This window comes from Aquarana catesbeiana, linkage group LG06 (genome assembly GCF_042186555.1).
Source record: "Aquarana catesbeiana isolate 2022-GZ linkage group LG06, ASM4218655v1, whole genome shotgun sequence".
Lineage (NCBI taxonomy): Eukaryota > Metazoa > Chordata > Amphibia > Anura > Ranidae > Aquarana > Aquarana catesbeiana.
In genome coordinates, this window is record NC_133329.1 from 282,124,813 (window position 1) to 282,142,927 (window position 18,115).

General features: G+C 43.7%; 1 protein-coding gene across 1 annotated transcript in view; it reads left to right on the forward strand.

The window, feature by feature from the left end:
* LOC141147757 (carboxypeptidase O-like) overlaps positions 1 to 18,115 on the forward strand; it is a 59,222-nt gene that overhangs the window by 21,290 nt on the left and 19,817 nt on the right. The window contains exons 6-8 of the mRNA XM_073634939.1: positions 2,736 to 2,840; positions 5,986 to 6,096; positions 16,725 to 16,815. Coding sequence (XP_073491040.1) covers positions 2,736 to 2,840; positions 5,986 to 6,096; positions 16,725 to 16,815 — 307 coding nt within the window. The remainder of the gene's footprint in view (positions 1 to 2,735; positions 2,841 to 5,985; positions 6,097 to 16,724; positions 16,816 to 18,115) is intronic.

The window sequence follows — 18,115 nt, forward strand, 5'->3', positions numbered from 1 at the left end:
TACATCTGGTCAGGAAAGGGGGTGGGGACGAACGAGCACCCCCCCGAACCATACCAGGCCGTATGCCCTCCACATGGGGGGTGGGTGCTTTGAGGCAGGGGGGCGCCCTGCTGCCCCCCAACCCCAAATCACCTTGTTCCCATGTTGATGAGGACAAGGGCCTCTTCTCGACAACCCTGGCTGATGGTTGTCGGGTCTATGTGCGGGGGGTGCTTATCGGAATCCAGGAGCCCCCTTTAATAAGGGGGCCCCCAGATCCTGGCCCCCCACCCTATGTGAATGAGTACATTGTACCCCTACCCATTCACCTAGGAAAAAAAGTGTCAATAAAAAAACACACTAGACAGGTTTTTAAAGTAATTTATTAGGCAGCTCCAGGGGTCTTCTTCCGACTTCAGGGGTCTCTTCCTTCTTCTCCATGGTCTCTTCCTTCTTCTCCGCAGTCTCTTCCTTCTTCTCCGCTCTCTCCGGCCTCTTCTCCACGCTCTCCGGTTCTTCTCCCGCTCTCCAGTATCTTTTGCCGGGCTCCTCTGCTATCTTCTGCTCTTGTGCCCGCTCTTTTGCTAGCGGTGGCCCGGTCTTCTCTGCCGTCTTCTTCCCTCTTCTCTTCTTCCGATGTTGACACAACGCTCTCTCCTGCTCTAATGCCGTGTGCTCGGTGCGCAACCACTTATATAGGGATGGGGCGTGGTCACCGGGTGATACCACCCAGTGACCCCGCCCTTTATGATATCACATTCCCGGGACATGATGGGACTGTAACGTCATAAGGGGTGGGGTCACCTGGTGACATCACCCGGTGACCACGCCCCATGCCTATATAAGTCATTGCGCACCGCTCACACCAGCTTACAGCGGGACAGAGCGTTGTGTCAACATTGGAAGAAGAGAAGAGGGAAGAAGACAATGGAGAAGACCGGGCCACCGCTAGCAAAAGAGCCAGCAAAAGAGCAGAAGATACCGGAGAGCGAGAGAAGAACCGGAGAGCACGGAGAAGAGGCCAGAGAGCGCGGAGAAGAAGGAAGAGACCATGGAGAAGAAGGAAGAAACCCCCGAAGTTGGAAGAAGACCCCCGGAGCTGCCTAATAAATTACTTTAAAAACCTGTCTAGTGTGTTTTTTTTATTGACACTTTTTTCCCCAGGTAAATAGGTAGGGGTATGATGTACCCCATACTCATTCACATAGGGTGGGGGGCCGGGATCTGGGGGCCCCCTTATTAAAGGGGACTCCTGGATTCCGATAAGCCCCCCGCCCGCAGACCCCGACAACCAATGACCAGGGTTGTCAGGAAGAGGCCCTTGTCCTCATCAACATGGGGCAAGGTGCTTTGGGGTGGGGGGGGCGCAGGGTGCCCCCCTGCCCCAAAGCTCCCCCCATGTTGAGGGCATGCGGCCTGGTATGGTTCAGGGGGGGCGCTCACTCGTCCCCACCCCCTTTCCTGACCGGCCAGGCTGCACGCTTGGATAAGGGTCTGGTATGGATTTGGGGGAACCCCTACGCCATTTTTTTGGCATAGGGGGTTCCCCTTAAAATCCATACCAGACCCAAGGGCCTGGTATGCCCTTGGAGGGGGAACCCATGCCGGTTTTTTATTTAAAATTTGGCGCGGAGTTCCCCCTGAAGATCATCTAAGCACAAGTCGCATGCCAAAGTTGGATCATGCAAGATGGCGATCTGACTTTGATCCGACTTCAATGATAGTCAATGGGCTGAAGTAGGATCAAAGTCAGACCAAAGTAGTACAGGGAGCATTTTCAAAGTCGGACCGACTTGTGTCGCACCAGTTAGGACGGCTCCCATAGGGAAACATTGATTTTCACACGTCATGCGACATGAGCTCCCAATGTCGGAGCGTTTGTCACACTAGTGTGAACCCGGCCTTAATCCCCACCAGTTATGTGATGACACTGTACTGCACTGGTGACAGTATGTGAAAAAAAAAAAAATCTGTTAATAAAAAAACTTTTTTTTATTTCTTCATTTCTTCATTTTTTTAAACTTAACTTTAAAAACTTTAAACTTCAAAAAAACTCATCATACCTCTTACTAAATACCTTGGACTGTCTACTTTCCAGAAAGGGGCATTGTGGAGATATTTGTACTGTTCTGGCATTTTCGGGCCTCAAGAAATGAAATAGGCCGTCAGTACATTAGGATTGATCAATTTTTAGATACATACCATAGTTTGTGTACTCTATAACAGACTAAGTAATATACACTGATTACGACTATTTTCACCAAATAAATGTAGCAGTATACATTGTGGCCTAAATTTATGAAGAAAGATTATTTATTTGCAAAATGTTATGACAGAAACAGAGAAAAATGCTTTTTTTTAATTTTCTGTCTTTCTACATTTCTTTCTTTTCTTTTTTTAAAAAACAGCGGTGAATAAATACCACCAAAAGAAAGCTTTACTAGTGTGAAAAAAATAACAAAAAATTCATATGAGTATAGTGTTGTATGACCACGCAATTGTCATTCAAAGTGTGACAACGCTCAAAGTTGAAAATTGGCCTGGGCAGGAAGGGGGTAAAAGTGTCTCTGGTATTGAAGCGGTTAAGCATAGTTGCTATAGTTAAGCATAGTTGCTATAAGTTAAGCTATAACTAAAGCAAGTTAACCCCACACATTACATCACACTTCAACTGTTTCTAATATAACGAAATGTCTATATGTCTTTTTGTGCTGAAACAACTTTTCCTTGATTACGTGAATTTTTTAACTTTACAGATTGGATTACCATCAAAAAAAAATAAGAAAGTTCTATGGATGGACTGTGGAATACATGCCCGGGAATGGATCTCTGTGGCATTTTGCCAATGGTTTATTAGAGAAGTAAGTCATTGTCTCTGCTAAGCACAGATAAATGTGTCTGGAACATTGTACTACCCTGTTTCCCCGAAAATAAGACCTAGCGTGATTGTCAGTGATGGCTGCAATATAAACCCTACCCCCCAAATAAGCCCTAGTTAAAGTTCTTGTAGGTCTTATTTTCAGGGTAGGGCTTCTTTTCGGGGAAACAGGGTAGGGCTTATTTGGGGGGTAGGGCTTATATTGCAGCCATCACCGACAATCACGCTAGGTCTTATTTTCGGGGAAACAGGGTAACAACTAGGGATGAGCCGAACACTCCACGGTTCGGTTTGCACCAGAACATACCGAACAGGCAAAAAATTTGGAAGAACACACGAACACCATTAAAGTCTATGGGACACTAAGATGAAAAATCAAAAGTGCTAATTTTAAAGGCTTATATGCAAGTTATTGTCATAAAAAGTGTTTGGGGACTGGGGTCCTGCCCCAGGGGACATGTATTAATGCAAAAACTTTTTTAAAAACGGACTTTTTTCAGGAGCAGTGATTTTTTTAATCCTTAAAGTGAAACAATAAAAATGAAATATTCCTTTAAATATCATGCCTGGGGGGTGTCTATAGTATGCCTGTAAAGTGATGCATTTTTCCCGTGTTTAGAACAGTACCGCAGCAAAATGCCATTTCTAAAGGAAAAATTGCCATTTAAAACTGATTGCGGCTGTAATGAACTGTTGGGTCTTGGCAATATAGATAAAACTCATTGAAAAAAATGGCATGGGTTCCCCCCAGTCCATTACCAGGCCCTTTGGGTCTGGTATGAATATTAAAGTAAAACCCGAACCAAAATTAAAAAAAAATGTGTGGGGGTCCTCCTAAAATCCATACCAGGCTCTTCAGGTCTGATATGGAAATTAAGGGGAACCCTGTGCCAAATTTAAAAAAATGGCCTAGGGGTCCCCCTAAAATCCATACCAGACCCTTCAGGCCTGGTACGGATTTTAAGGGGAACCCTGAGCCAAAATAAAAAGAAATGGCATAGGGGTCCCCCCAAAATCCAATACCAGTCCCTTATCCGAGCACGCAACCTGGCAGGCCGCAGGAAAAGAGGAGCACCCCCCTCCTGAACCGTACCAGGCCACATGCCTTCAACATGGGGAGGGTGCTTTGGAGTAGCGATGTCCAGCGATGTAAATTCATGCCGCCCAACGGACTGAAAAAGAAAAAAAAAAACCTGCAACCGTTCCGCCTCCATGGAAGGCACCCGCCGAATGACGCTTCTTCTGGGTGACAGTTCTTATATAGCTGAGGGTGGGGCCACCCGGTGACGTAAACGGTCGACCCCGCTCCCTCTAACACCACGTGGCTTCCACGTGGCTTCCCCGTGGCATCAGAGGGGGGCGTGTTACCTGTCTTCCTGCGGCCTGCCAGGTTGCATGCTCGGATAAGGGACTGGTATGGATTTTGGGGGGCCCATACACCATTTTTTAAATTTTGGCACAGAGTTCCCCTTAATTTCCATGCCAGATCTGAAGGGCCTGGTATGGATTTTGGGGGGACCCCACACAATTTTTTTCACATTTTTGGTTCGAGGTTCACCTTAATATTCATACTAGACCCAAAGGGTCTGGTAATGGACTGGAGGGAACCCATGCCGTTTTTTTAAAATGAGTTTTATCTATATTGCCGAGACCCAACAATTCATTACAGCCGCAATCAGTTTTAAATGACAATTTTTCCTTTAGAAATGTAATTTTGCTGTTGTACTGTTCTAAACATGGGAAAAATGTGCCACTTTACAGGCATACTATAGACACACCCCAGGCATGATATTTAAAAGAATATTTCTTTTTTATTGTTTCACTTTAAGCATTAAAAAAATCACTGCTCCCGAAAAAACGGACGTTTTTTAAAAAAACTTTTGCATTGATACATGTCCCCTGGGGCAGGACCCAGGTCCCCAAACCATTTTTAAGACAATAACTTGCATATAAGCCTTTAAAATGAGCACTTTTGATTTTTCATGTTAGTGTCCCATTACTTTAATGGTGTTCCGGCGGCTTTCGAATTTGCCCCGAACACCGAATATTGTTTGATGTTCGCAGAACAACCGAACAACCAAAGTTTGGCCCGCACTTATGCTCAGACCGGACCGTTCGCCCATCTCTCTAACAACCTTATTTCTAGATATGACTGTGGTGTCTAATAGCCATCAGAAAAGACACAGTACACCCAGCAATTCACACATCCCTGGTCAGATATACCTTCTTTCCTTTTCTGCAATAAAAGTTTGAGTGAGGAGCAGTGGCGGCCCATCCATGCAGGAAGCAGGGGCCCCGCTAACTTTTAAGAGGTAGGATTATGAAGAGCTAAACCTTCCCATCAACATTGCAAACAAATCCACACTTCTTTTATCGTAAAAAACACAGAGAAGTACAATGATCCAATCATTGTTTTCCTGCTTTTTTTTTTTATTTGGATTTTGTAGCTGCCCTCATTCTTTGAAGTCAACACTGTCCTGGCTTAGTACCAGCACTTCCTTCTCTTCCTGAAGCATGTCACTGCTCCCTACTAATGTCACATTGAGTACCACTTTAGGCTTGTGATAGATTGCCCTTGTGAGGGGTAAAGGGACTGATGTAATGCTAAATAGAAAATCCCAGCACCACAAGTGTGCAAAGAATGGTACTGACACTGAGCACTCACTGCCCAAGGAAAAATGAAGAAAACAAATATGAAATGTGTAATGTCAACTTTCATTTGGGAAACATTTTGATTGTTGTGTTTAGGTACACTTAGGTACACTTTAATGAGAGAAATTATCCAGCCGCAGAAGAGTTTTATCCACAGGTCAAAGCACTTAATACAAAAGCATGTGTCGCTGTTAAAACTAATTGAAAAAAAAAGCCTTCCTGGTACTCATTGTAACTTATTTCTAGACCCTGTTCCATTAGTTAATTTTTTCAATCATGTTCACCAAGGGTAAATTGTCATTCTAATTTTGTCTTTGGCCAAATGTTGCTGCCACTAATATTGTTAAATGCATTAAAAATATACTTTATATACTGATACTTTATTATTCCTGTTTTATGTTATTTTATTCTTTTTATGTTTATTGTTGATCAATGAGCCTTTGATAATAAAAGCATTTTTTTCTTATTTATTTCAGCTACTTGAACATCATAATAGTAATAAAGTCATTAAAAAAACCCTTGAAAATGCAGACCTTTATATTGTTCCTGTTATTAATATTGATGGATTTGTGTACTCCTGGACTACGGTAAGAAAAAAATCCAACCAGCAAAATCATCTTCTAAAATTTTGAAGTGATTGTAAAGCCTTGTTTTTTTTCTATTAAAATAATAAACATGGTATTCTTACTTGCCCTGTGCAGTGGTTTTGCACAGGGCAGCCCAGGATCCTCTTCTTCTCGGGTCCCTGGCTGGAGCTCCTGGCCCCTCCCGCCTATTGAGTGCACCCACAGCAAGCAGCTTGCTATGGGGCACCCAAGCCGAGCTGCAGCTCCATGTCTCCACTCAGACACAGAATTGCAGTTCGGCCACGCCCCCATCTCTCCTCATTGACTAACTGAGTTTGATTGACAACAGCAGAAGCCAATGGCACCACTGCTGTGTCTCAGCCAATCAGGAGGGAGAGTCCCGGGCGACCGAGGCATTTGTGGACATCACTGGATAGAGATGGGGCTCAGGTAAGTATTAGGAGGGCTGAGGGGGCTGCTGCACACAGAAGACTTTTTATCTTAATGCATAGAATGCATTAAGATAAAAAACCTTCTGCCTTTACAACCACTTTAAACACTCCATTCACAACTTGATAATATTAATACTATATTTTATCAATTAATCTCTTAAATGGTATTTTTTGTAAGCACATATTTTGTTTTAAAAGCAAGAATGGTCATGGGGTTCAAAGAAATAAGGTCCTGGATAGGATAAAACAGCCAGTGTGTAGGGGTTCCAACATTCCCATTTCCTCAGGGCTTATAAACCATATAGACTTGGAACAGGTGGAAACAGCAATAGGGTCTACTATGCACAGGACAGCCTGGCAAGAGACAGACTTTTCTACTCAGGCTGTGGCTGTTTCCTAAAGAAAACAAACTATAACGCTTCATGTACACTACAGCTCCTAAACTTGAGTTTAGGAGCTTTTGGCATTTTTTTACCAAAGCTCCTAAACTCAACTCCATAAAATCCTACATGTCCATGAACACATAGGCTTTTAGGATCGTTTAGAGAATATGAATGATATGAATATGAATGATAACACAAAAAACATTTCTTTCACTCGTGGTTGTGTTTGGCTGAAGCTATTTATTATCAATCAACTGTGTTTACTCTTTTTAAATCACAATCACAACAGAAACCACCCAAATGACCCTGTTCAAAAGTTTAGATACCCTGGTGATTTTGGCCTGATAACATGCACACAAGTGGAAACAAAGGGGTTTGAATGGCTATTAAAGGTAACCATCCTCATCTGTGATCTGTTTGCTTGTAATAAGTGTGTGTGTATAAAAGGTTAATGAGTTTCTGGACTTCTGACAGACCCTTGCATCCTCTATCCAGTGCTGCACTGATGTTTCTGAATTCATGGGGAAAGCAAAAGAATTGTCAAAAGATCTGCGGGAATAGGTAGTTGTACTGTATAAAACAGGAAAGGGATATAAAAAGATATCCAAGGAATTGAGAATGCTAATCAGCAGTGTTCAAACTCTAATCAAGAAGTGGAAAATGAGGGGTTCTGTTGAAACCAAACCACAGTCAGGTAGACCAACTAAAATTTCAGCCACAACTGCCAGGAAAATTGTTCAGGATGCAAATAAAAAAACAACAAATAACTTCAGGTGAAATAGAAGACTCTCTGAAAGCATGTGGTGTGGCTGTTTCAAGATGCACAATAAAGAGGCACTTGAAGAAAGATGTCGCCAGAAGAAAGCCATTGCTATGCAAATGCCACAAAGTATCCCACTTACAATACGCCAAACAACACAGAGACAAGCCTCAAACCTTCTGGCACAAAGTCATTTGGAGTGATGAGACCAAAATTGAGCATTTTGGCCACAACCATAAACACTACATTTGGAAAGGAGTCAACAGGGCCTATGATGAAAGATACACCATTCCTAATGTGAAACACAGAGGTGGATCGCTGATGTTTTGGGAATGTGTGAGCTACAAAGCCACAGGAAATTTGGTCAAAATTGATGGCAAGATGAATGCAGTATGTTATCAAAAAATACTGGATTTGCATTCATCAGCCAGGAAGCTGAGCATGGGACATATTTGAACATTCCAACAAGACAATGATCCAAAAACACAAGGCCAAGTCTGCCTGTCATTGGCTACAGCAGAATAAAGCGAAGGTTCTGGAGTGGCCATCTCAGTCTCCTGACCATAATATCATTGAGCCACTCTGGGGAGATCTCAAACGTGCCCAAGAATTTACAGGAACTGGAGGCTTTTTGCCAAGAGGAATGGGCAGCTTTACTATCTGAGAAGATAAAGAGCCTCATCCACAAAACTACTAAAGACTTCAAGCTGTCATTGATGTTAAAGGGGGAAATACACGATATTAGGAACTGGGGTATGTAAACTTCTGATCGGGGTCATTTGGGTAGTTTCTGTTGTGATTATGATTTAAAAAGAGTAAACACAGTTGGTTGATAACAAATGGCTTCAGCTAAACACTAACCATGAGTGAAAGAAACGTTTTTGTGTTATCATTCATATTCTCTGAAAGATGGCCAATAAATCATAAATTCTGCCAGGGTATGTAAACTTATGAGCACACTGTATATTACCTCACGTAAGCTCTACAAGAAGGAAGAACAAACTTGTATTGCTTTTGTAAACTGCTAATCTCTCAATCTCTTATGTATCTGAGATGAACAAGGATAGATATATTCATAATGTAGCCCAAGTGGCTTTCTAAGATACAGTAGGAGAATGAGCATAGCCATCTAAGGTCAGGAAGTATATTATTAACAGGATTTTCAGGTGAAAATAAAATGAAAAAAGGTTAAAAAATATTTTAGCAAGTTAAAACGTACATTGTAAGTGAATAGAAAAATATTTTAAGGAAAGGAAAAACACTGCAAATTGGCATTTAAAATATTAGATTTTTTTCTGTGCTTTTACCTATAACAAATATAATAAATAATTGTGTGCTGCTATGTTTTTGTTAAAGCGAACTCTAAAATTATAGTGGATCGCTCACACCAAAACTCCCTCTCATAAGTAGTGTGTACAATATACTAATAATTCAACCGGTGGTGTCGTGCTCCTGTGCAAATTATGATGCTGTCTCGATGAAATTGTAATACAATGTGACTGAATAAATAATGATGTCCCTAAATCTGAATACATATAAATAAAATGCTATTAACGCATATAGTGAAACAAAATCACAAATAAAAGCGAATCATACTCAAGGTTGGCACCAGCATAAGGCAGACAAGGCAGCTGCCTAAGGGCACCAGGAGAGGGGGGGGGGCAAAGCCAGGGGTTCCTCAAGAGGTGCTTATGCTAGTGCCGGCAGCCAGCCCTGCTCACATCCATCAATAATTAAGTTGCGCTAAACTCCTTAATCATTGATACATAGAGATAGTGAAAAAATTGAAAAATTAATATCACAAATAAAGTCCATCCAATGTAAGATGAAAAACTGATGTGAAACTGACAAACGATGCACCCAAAGAATGTTATAGGAGAAAGATGACTTCCATCGTTAAATACACTGCCGTTTACTGACTTCCAATGATCTCCTGTCACGGTAGATCACAAGCGCTTTCGGCTTAATACCCAGCCCGGGCCTTTGGTAAACACAGCAATGGTCACAGCGTCTTCCTTTATTGCATCACTCAAAGGGGCTTATTGCCACACTATCCCCATAAAGAAATAAAGGCTTCCAAAGTATAAAATATTTGTGATAATTTAATAGGTAAAAATGTATTGCGCTTACAATTAGGTAGAATATAAAATTCAAGCCGCCGGCTCTCCCATGCAGCCCGTCACTCTGGGACCTGCGTAAACGCAATGACTTCAGCACGTCGCTCCTCCCTACGCGTCTCGTCTGAACCAACGTCATCTAGGGTGTGGCGGCTGGGCGCTGTTGACTTCACCCACTGGGACCCTCTCCCGATTCGAGTCCCAACCCTGCCTACTGCACTCCTCCTCCTCTGTAGTGCAGAGAGACACCTTCGGCTCAAAGGCATCAACCCCTCTCTATTCAGCCCTCGAGACGAGAATCACTGGATCATGGAAAAAATATTCCTCCCACCTGGGTTGTAGCAGAGAGAGGGTCACGAACACCTCCAGTTCAGCAGCACACAGAGACTATTGCCGCTGAATTGGAGGGTGTGTGAGATGAAAGGGAGCCCCGAGGAGGAGCCCAGAGGTGAGTGACACCCGGGGGGAGGGGCCAAGGCCAGTAGAGGGCCCAGGAGGAGCGCAAGTGGCACTGGTACAACCACAGATGAAGATTTTTCTCTCCCATCTCTGTGGAAAGTGGAGCAAGCAAACTGCTTCTAGCTTTATGGTGTCATAGTCTGGCTGGCTGTGTATGTTATTGTGCCAGTCCTACCCTTGTGCTATGCCCACAGTCTCTGACCATCCCTTGTGCCATGCCCGCAGCCTTTGACCGTCCCTTGTGTCATGCCCGCATTCTCTGACCTTCCCCTGAGCCATGCCTATAGTGTCTAACCGTCCCTTTTGCTATTCCCGCAGTCTCTGGCTTTCCCTTGTGCCATGCCCGCAGTCTCTGACCATCCCTTGTCCCAGGTATGCAGTTTCAGATCATCCCTTGTGCCATGTATACAGTCTCTGACAATCTCTTGTGCCATGTATGCAGTCTCTGACCATCCCTTGTGCCATGTCCTCAGTCTCTGATCATCCCTTGTGCTATGTATGCAGTCTTTGACCATCTCTTGTGCCATGAATGCAGTCTCAGACCATCTCTTGTGCCATGTATGCAGCCTCTGACCATCTCTTGTGCCATGTATGCAGCCTCTGACCATCTCTTGTGCCATGTATGCAGTCTCGGACCATCCCTTGTGCCATGTATGGAGTCTCTGACAAACTCTTGTGCCATGTATGCAGTCTCTGACTATCCCATGTGCCATGTATGTAGACTCTGACCATCCCTTGTGCCATGTTTGCAGTCTCTGACAATCTCTTGTTCAATGTATGCAGTCTCTGACAATCCCTTGTGCCATGTATGCATTCTCTGACCATCTCTTGTGCCATGTATGTAGTCTCTGACAATCTCTTGTGCCATGTATGGTGAGGCTATGGTGACCAGAGACTCCCTTACATCAGAGTTTCCTTTTATACTAGAGTCCACAGCATCCCCTTTTTACATCAGAGTCCTCAGAGTTCTTCTTTACAGTAGGGTTCACAATGTTCCCTTTTACGTCAGAGTGCACATAGTTCCCACTTACACTGTAAAGGAAAACCTTGTGTTGGGTTATAATAACCTGATCTTCAAATAAATGGAGAAATGCGTTTTTTGCCTTTTGTTGTACCTTAAGCACATTGATAATGACACTAGTTACATGTGCAATTAGGACAATATATAACTTAAATATTGATATCTGCACTGTTTTGCACTGGAATGGGCCATTTTATGTATTTTTTTAAGTGAAAAATGTGGCTCTGTCAGTAAGTTTGATGATTTCTGCCAGTAAAAATTCCATGCTGTTTGTAAATTTTAGGCTTCTTTCCAGTAAATTTCACTTAGGGGGTTGGCAACACTGCACCCCAGTAAAGTGCCCTCCTCTCCCTGCTATGCATTGTGAGCTCTGCTTGCCCATCTCCAGCGACTGGGCATACTGGGTGCCGGAGGGGTAAAGGGGAGAGAGAAGAGCAGACACATATCCTCTCTCCTCCCTATCTTGTTTGTGACCCAAAAAGCTACATTGACAGCTTCGCCGGCCATGAAGGCCAGAAAAGAATGTTTCTGATTCATGATTGATCTGATTGATCTGATTGATGATGTAACATCAGCAGGCAAATAAAGTGTATGCCATATGGGGGTGGGAGTTTGCATTGTGGAGAGGAGGAGGTGGCAGGAGAATGGTTAGGAGGGGATCCAAAATGCACCTTTGCCTAAGTAGACAAAAATCCTTGCACTGGCCCTGATGATACTCATTGTGAAACATTCATAAATACTCATATAATGTTCATAAAGTGCATGAATAAAGTAATATATTATAAAAGTCTTGTGTTAATGACATAAACCAGATGTGACCAGAACTGTGTGACTGCGACAGAGTGAACCAGACATAAACAGGTGAAAGTAAATAAGTTTATTAAAGTAAATACATATAAATGTGAACACACCACCAATACAAACAGAGTGAACAAACATATATATATATATATATATATATATAGCAAAAAGGGAGTACCAGAATCATAGTCAAGCCAGGCCAGGGTCATAAACAGGAGATCAGCAGGTGGGGGGCCAGGAGTAAACAGACAGGGAACAAAATGGAAGGAATCAGGCTGCAGGACAAGGATCCAGGGATACAGGAACCGAAACAAAAAGGTTCAGGGTTCAGGATACAGGATACAGGAATAAGGGTTCAGGTCCAGGATCAGGATCACAGATAAACAGGCTGCAGGTCAGGGCACAAGCGGGCAAAGTTACATCAAGCGGGGCAGCAGGCACATCTAGCAGGCAGCAGGCACATCAAGCAGGGCAGCAGGCACGGGCACATCAAGCTGGGCAGCAGGCACAGGCACATCAAGCTGGGCAGCAGGCAGGGGCACATCAAGCTGGGCAGCAGGCACTAACACATCAAGATGGGCAACAGGCACAGTCATTTCAAGCTGGGCAGCAGGCACGGGCACTTCAAGCTGGGCAACAGGCACTTCATTCATCTGATAGAATGTTGATGTGATAGTACATTGCATATATTTATTTATGTGTAATCTTATCATTTTTATATGGTTCTTTATTTGCTTTTTTGTTGTTTCTATACTCAAAAATCAATTTATAGCGCAGCTTATTTTTTATGTTACTTCAAGCTGGGCAACAGACATGGGCACTTCAAGCTGGACAACAGGCACGGGCAATTCAAGCTGGGCAGCAGGCACGGGTACATCAAGATGGGTAGCAGACAGTGGCACATCAGGCTGGACAGCAGACAGGGCTCATCAGGCTGGGCAGCAGACAGAGGCTCATCAGGCTGGGCAGCAGACAGTGGCACATCAGGCTGGGCAGCAGACAGAGGCTCATCAGGCTGGGCAGCAGACAGGAACTCATCAGGCTGGGCAGCAGACAGAGACTCATCAGGCTGGGTAGCAGACAGAGGCTCATCAGGCTGGGCAGCAGGCAATAAAAAATCAGGCTGGGCAGCAGACAGAGGCTCATTAGACTGGGCAGCAGACAGAGGCTCATCAGACTGGGCAGCAGACAGAGGCTCATCAGACTGGGCAGCAGACAGGAACTCATCAGGCTGGGCAGCAGACAGAGGCTCATCAGGCTGGGCAGCGGACAGGAAAACATCAGGCTGGGCAGCAGGCTCTGTAGGCCAGGAAACAGGCAATGCATCCTCAGACCGGGAAACAGACACCGGGACTTCAGGCTGAAATGCTGGCTCTGGTTCTTCGGGCTAGAATGCCGGCTCCGGTTCTTCAGGCTGAAATGCTGGCTCTGGCTCTTCAGGCTGGAATGCTGGCTCTGTTTCTTCGGACTGGAAAGCTGGCTCTGGCTCTTCATGCTGGAATGCTGGCTCTGACTCTTCAAGCTGGAACGCTGGCTCTGGCTCTTCAGGCTGGGATACTGGCACCGGAACTTCAAGCTGGGACAGATTGGTGGGTGTAGAGGCAGGTTAGGTTAATGGCAGGATCGTTTTGGTTGGGAAAAACTTTAGTTTTTTCTTTGGCTTAGCCGCTGAAGCTCTGTAGGTGACTGCAGGACAGTAGGTAAGGGGTGCAGCAGACTGGAAAGGAGGATTGGGATATGGCAGGGAAGAGGTAACAGTAGCTGGACGAAGATCTTGTGGGTTTGTAGGCAGCGAAGAAGAGACAGGTGGGTTGAATGCAGGTACAGGGAGCAGAGACCGGATATGAGTATTTGGTTGGGAGCAGCACATACTGGGCTGCAACTGAGGTTGACATGGCTGATGGGGAAAACATACATTTGGGTAGGCTGGTGTCTGATGGCAGAGGTGGTTTGTTTGGCTGGGGCTGATTGCACCATGTCAGACCATGCCAAAAGTATAGGTTGTACAAACTGTAGTTTTAAATCTCCCTGTCTAACAAAAGACTGAGCAGACACAATGCACTCAGCAATCACTTGTGGGGAACAGGCTGAGTAGTGCTCACACAAATTGGGGGGATCATCCTCAAAAAGCCACTCTAGGGATACAACCTGATTTATACTAAAAGGAGGAGAGAAATCATCATGGCCCTCTGGAATACAAAGCAGAGCCAGCTCAGTACAGATCTTGATAAAAGGCTGCACCTCCCCAAACAATATATAACCCTGATCGACCAGGGAGTGAGCCAAACGGACAGCTGCAAACAACTGGTCACTAGACCATCCTTTGAAAGCCTGGAGGCAATAATCACTACTTTCAGATACCAGCAGAGAAAAATAAATAACCTCATCAGCATTCATGTTTGCAACCAAACTGAATCAAAATGGTTCTCCTGTGCAGCCACTTCTGGTCAGGGATGGCCCTGATATTCTGTCATAAACCAGATGTGACCAGAACTGTGTGACTGCGACAGAGTGAACCAGACATTAACAGGTGAAAGTAAATATTTTTATTAAAGTAAATGCATATAAATGTGAACATACCACCAATACAGAGTGAACAAACTGAACAACCAAATAGCTTGCCCATCTCCAGCGACCAGGACCGGGCATACCAGGTGCCGGAGGGGTAGAGGGGAGAGAGAAGAGCAGACATACATCCTCTCTCCTCCCTTTCTTGTTCATGACCCAAAAAGCGACACTGACAGCTTCCCCATGAAGGTCAGAAAAGAATGTAAGGCGATCTACACTGCATTACATTCATGACTTAATGCATGGTAACATTGAGGATGTAACATCAGCAAATAAAGTGTATGCCATATGGGGGTTAGTCGTTTGCATTGTGGAGAGGAGGGAGGTGGCAGGAGAATGGTTAGGAGAGGATCCAAAATGCACCTTGGCCTAAGTAGACAAAAATCCTTGCACTGGCCCTGATGACACTCATTGTGAAATGAGTTGCAACTGAGTAAATAAGTTGGGCTGCAACTGAGGTTGACATGGCTGATGGGGAAACATACATTTGGGTAGGCTGGTGTCTGATGGCAGAGGTGGTTTGTTTGGCTGGGGCTGATTGCACCATGTCAGACCATGCCGCAAGTATAGGTTGTACAAACTGTAGTTTTAAATCTCCCTGTCTAACAAAAGACTGAGCAGACACAATGCACTCAGCAATCATCTGCGGGGAACAAGTAAATAAGTTTATTAAAGTCAAATGCATATAAATGTGAACACACCACCAATACAGAGTGAACAAACTGAACAACCAAATAGTGATAATAAACCAACCAGTATAAATAAACCAAAAAGGGAGTACCAGAATCGTAGTCAAGCCAGGGCATGGTCATAAACAGGAGATCAGCAGATGGGGGGCCAGGAGTAAACAGACAGGGAACAAGATTGAAGGAATCAGGCTGCAGGGCAAGGATTCAGGGATACAGGAACAGAAACAAACAGATTCAGGGTTTAGGATACAGGATACAGGAATCAGGGTTCAGGTCCAGGATCAGGATCACAGATAAACAGGCTGCAGGTCAGGGCACAAGGACAATACCAGGGCAAGGTGTGTGTGCACTTGCTGGGTATTTATACTATAACTGCTATCAAAGTCAGGTTATGCCTAATTGCAGAAGGTAATGCCTGCTCCACACTGCCAGGATCCATCTGCTGGTGGACGCCAGTACTGCGGCCCAAAGATGACATAATACCAGCAGAAAAAACTCTGACAGTTTCAAACTGCCAGGAGACACAACTGATGGTGGACCTCAGTACAAATGATAGATATTACCAGCGGAGGGAACCTTTCCTGACAGTTAAGTAGCAACTTGTATGCAGATTCTTCACTTGAAATCACCCCTAAGTGCAGAAAAGACACCACCACATATGCATGATATTACTCCACCAGATGTGCCCTCACCTTAGGGTTATGACTAACCAATGGTCAATATGCGCCTTGATCCCTTACAGGAAACTGGTAAAGGTGTCATAATGGTATATATACATCCAATGTTTAACTCATCTCCTCCATTTCTCCTCTTCCTTATCCAATCAGCATGCACAAGAAACTGAGGATTATGATCACTATTAAGGTGTGCCGATATATCAAAGCTCTAATCTCCTTTAATCTGTCTCACCTTTTCTCCAGATAGTCACCATAAAAGAAAACTATACTGTACATAGTGTTCAGTCTTTTAAAAACGTTTTAACCTTTTATTTAAAACTACAATCAGTGCACTCATGTTCAGAAGGTGCTCCAAGTGCACAAAACATTTATCCAAATACATGAATGAATATTAAAATTCCAGTTTGGTTTATCACTGTTGTTCGTGTACCAAACACTCTGTGACGTCCGCCGGTCCCTCCCGCCATTAGCCAGTGCACTATTAGCATTTTATTTATATGTATTCAGATTTAGAGACATCATTATTTGTTCAGTCACATTGTATTACAATTTCATTTAATATTTAAAGAGGTAGCATCATAATTTGCAAAGGAGCGAGGCACCACTGGTTGAATTGTCTGTGCTTTTGCCTGCATATTTTAAAGTTAATGATATGGTTTCTTTAAGCAATTTATCACTTGAAGGTTTTATTTTCATTTTCTTTTTATCCTTTTATTACATAGGACCGTCTCTGGAGAAAAACCCGCTCACCACATAACAATGGAACTTGCTTTGGGGTAGACCTCAACCGAAACTTTGATTCAAGCTGGTGTTGTAAGTTCATGGAAAAACAATGTTTATCTCTGTATATAAAAGTGGCATTAGTAATAGTTTAAAAAGTTATTCTTCATATACACTGAACCTCTCCTGCATCTTCAGTATGAGTTCAACCACTTGCCGACCGCCGCACGCCGATGTACGTCCCTTTTTTGAGGACGGATATGGTTGTTATGGCAACAGCTAGCTGCCATAACCCCGGTATCCCCGTTTTTGGCCGGCGGTTGTCTACAAGATAAAAGTGGTCTCTGCAGCGGATTCGCCGCAAGATCACTTTTATCGGTGGCGGGAGAGGGGCCCCCTCCCGCTGCGATCCAGTGCCCTCCGCCGCTTACCGGAGCCGTTGGCAGCGGCGGAGGTGATTGCAGCCGTTCCCTAGCTGTGTATGGAGACGAGTGAGGGGAAGATGGCCCCCACCCATCTCCATGACACTGCAGGGCGGAAGCGATGGCAAAACGTCACTTCCGCCCATACCTCTTAAAGCCACATTTTTTCAATGTCATTTTTTCAAATGACATTTTTTTTTTTATTGCATTTAAGTCCAAATATGAGATCGGAGGACTTTTTGACCCCAGATCTCATATTTAAGAGGACCTGTCATGCTTTTTTCTAATACAAGGAATGTTTACATTCCTTGTAATAGGAATAAAAGTGACCCAAATATTTAAAAAAAAAAAAAAACAGTGTAAAAATAAATAAAATAAAATAAATAAGAAAAAAAAAATGTAAAACTCCCTGTCCCGACGAGCTCACGCGCAGAAGCGAACGCATACGTGAGTAGCGCCCACATATGAAAACGGTGGTAAAACCAAACATGTAAGGTATCACTGCGTTAGAGTGAGAGCAATAATTCTAGCCCTAGACCTCCTCTGTAACGCAAAACATGCAATCTGTAGAATTTTTTAAACGTCGCCTATGGAGATTTTTGAGTGTAAAAGTTTGACGCCATTCCACGAGCGGGCGCAATTTTGAAGCGTGACATGTTGGGTATCAATTTACTCAGCGTAACATTATCTTTCACAATATAAAATTGGGCTAACTGTACTGTTGTGTTATTTTGTTATTCAAAGAAGTGATTTTTTTCCCCAAAAAATGCGCTTGTAAGACCGCTGCGCAAATAAGATGTTAAAAAAGGTATTGCAATGACCGCCATTTTATTCTCTAGGGTATTAGAAAAAAAATATAATGTTTGGGGGTTCTAAGTAATTTTCTAGCAAAAAAAATGAAAATTCTTTCATATTTACCATAATTTTCCTTTCCTGACGCCAATCCATGGCAGCATACTAGTGATAGGCTC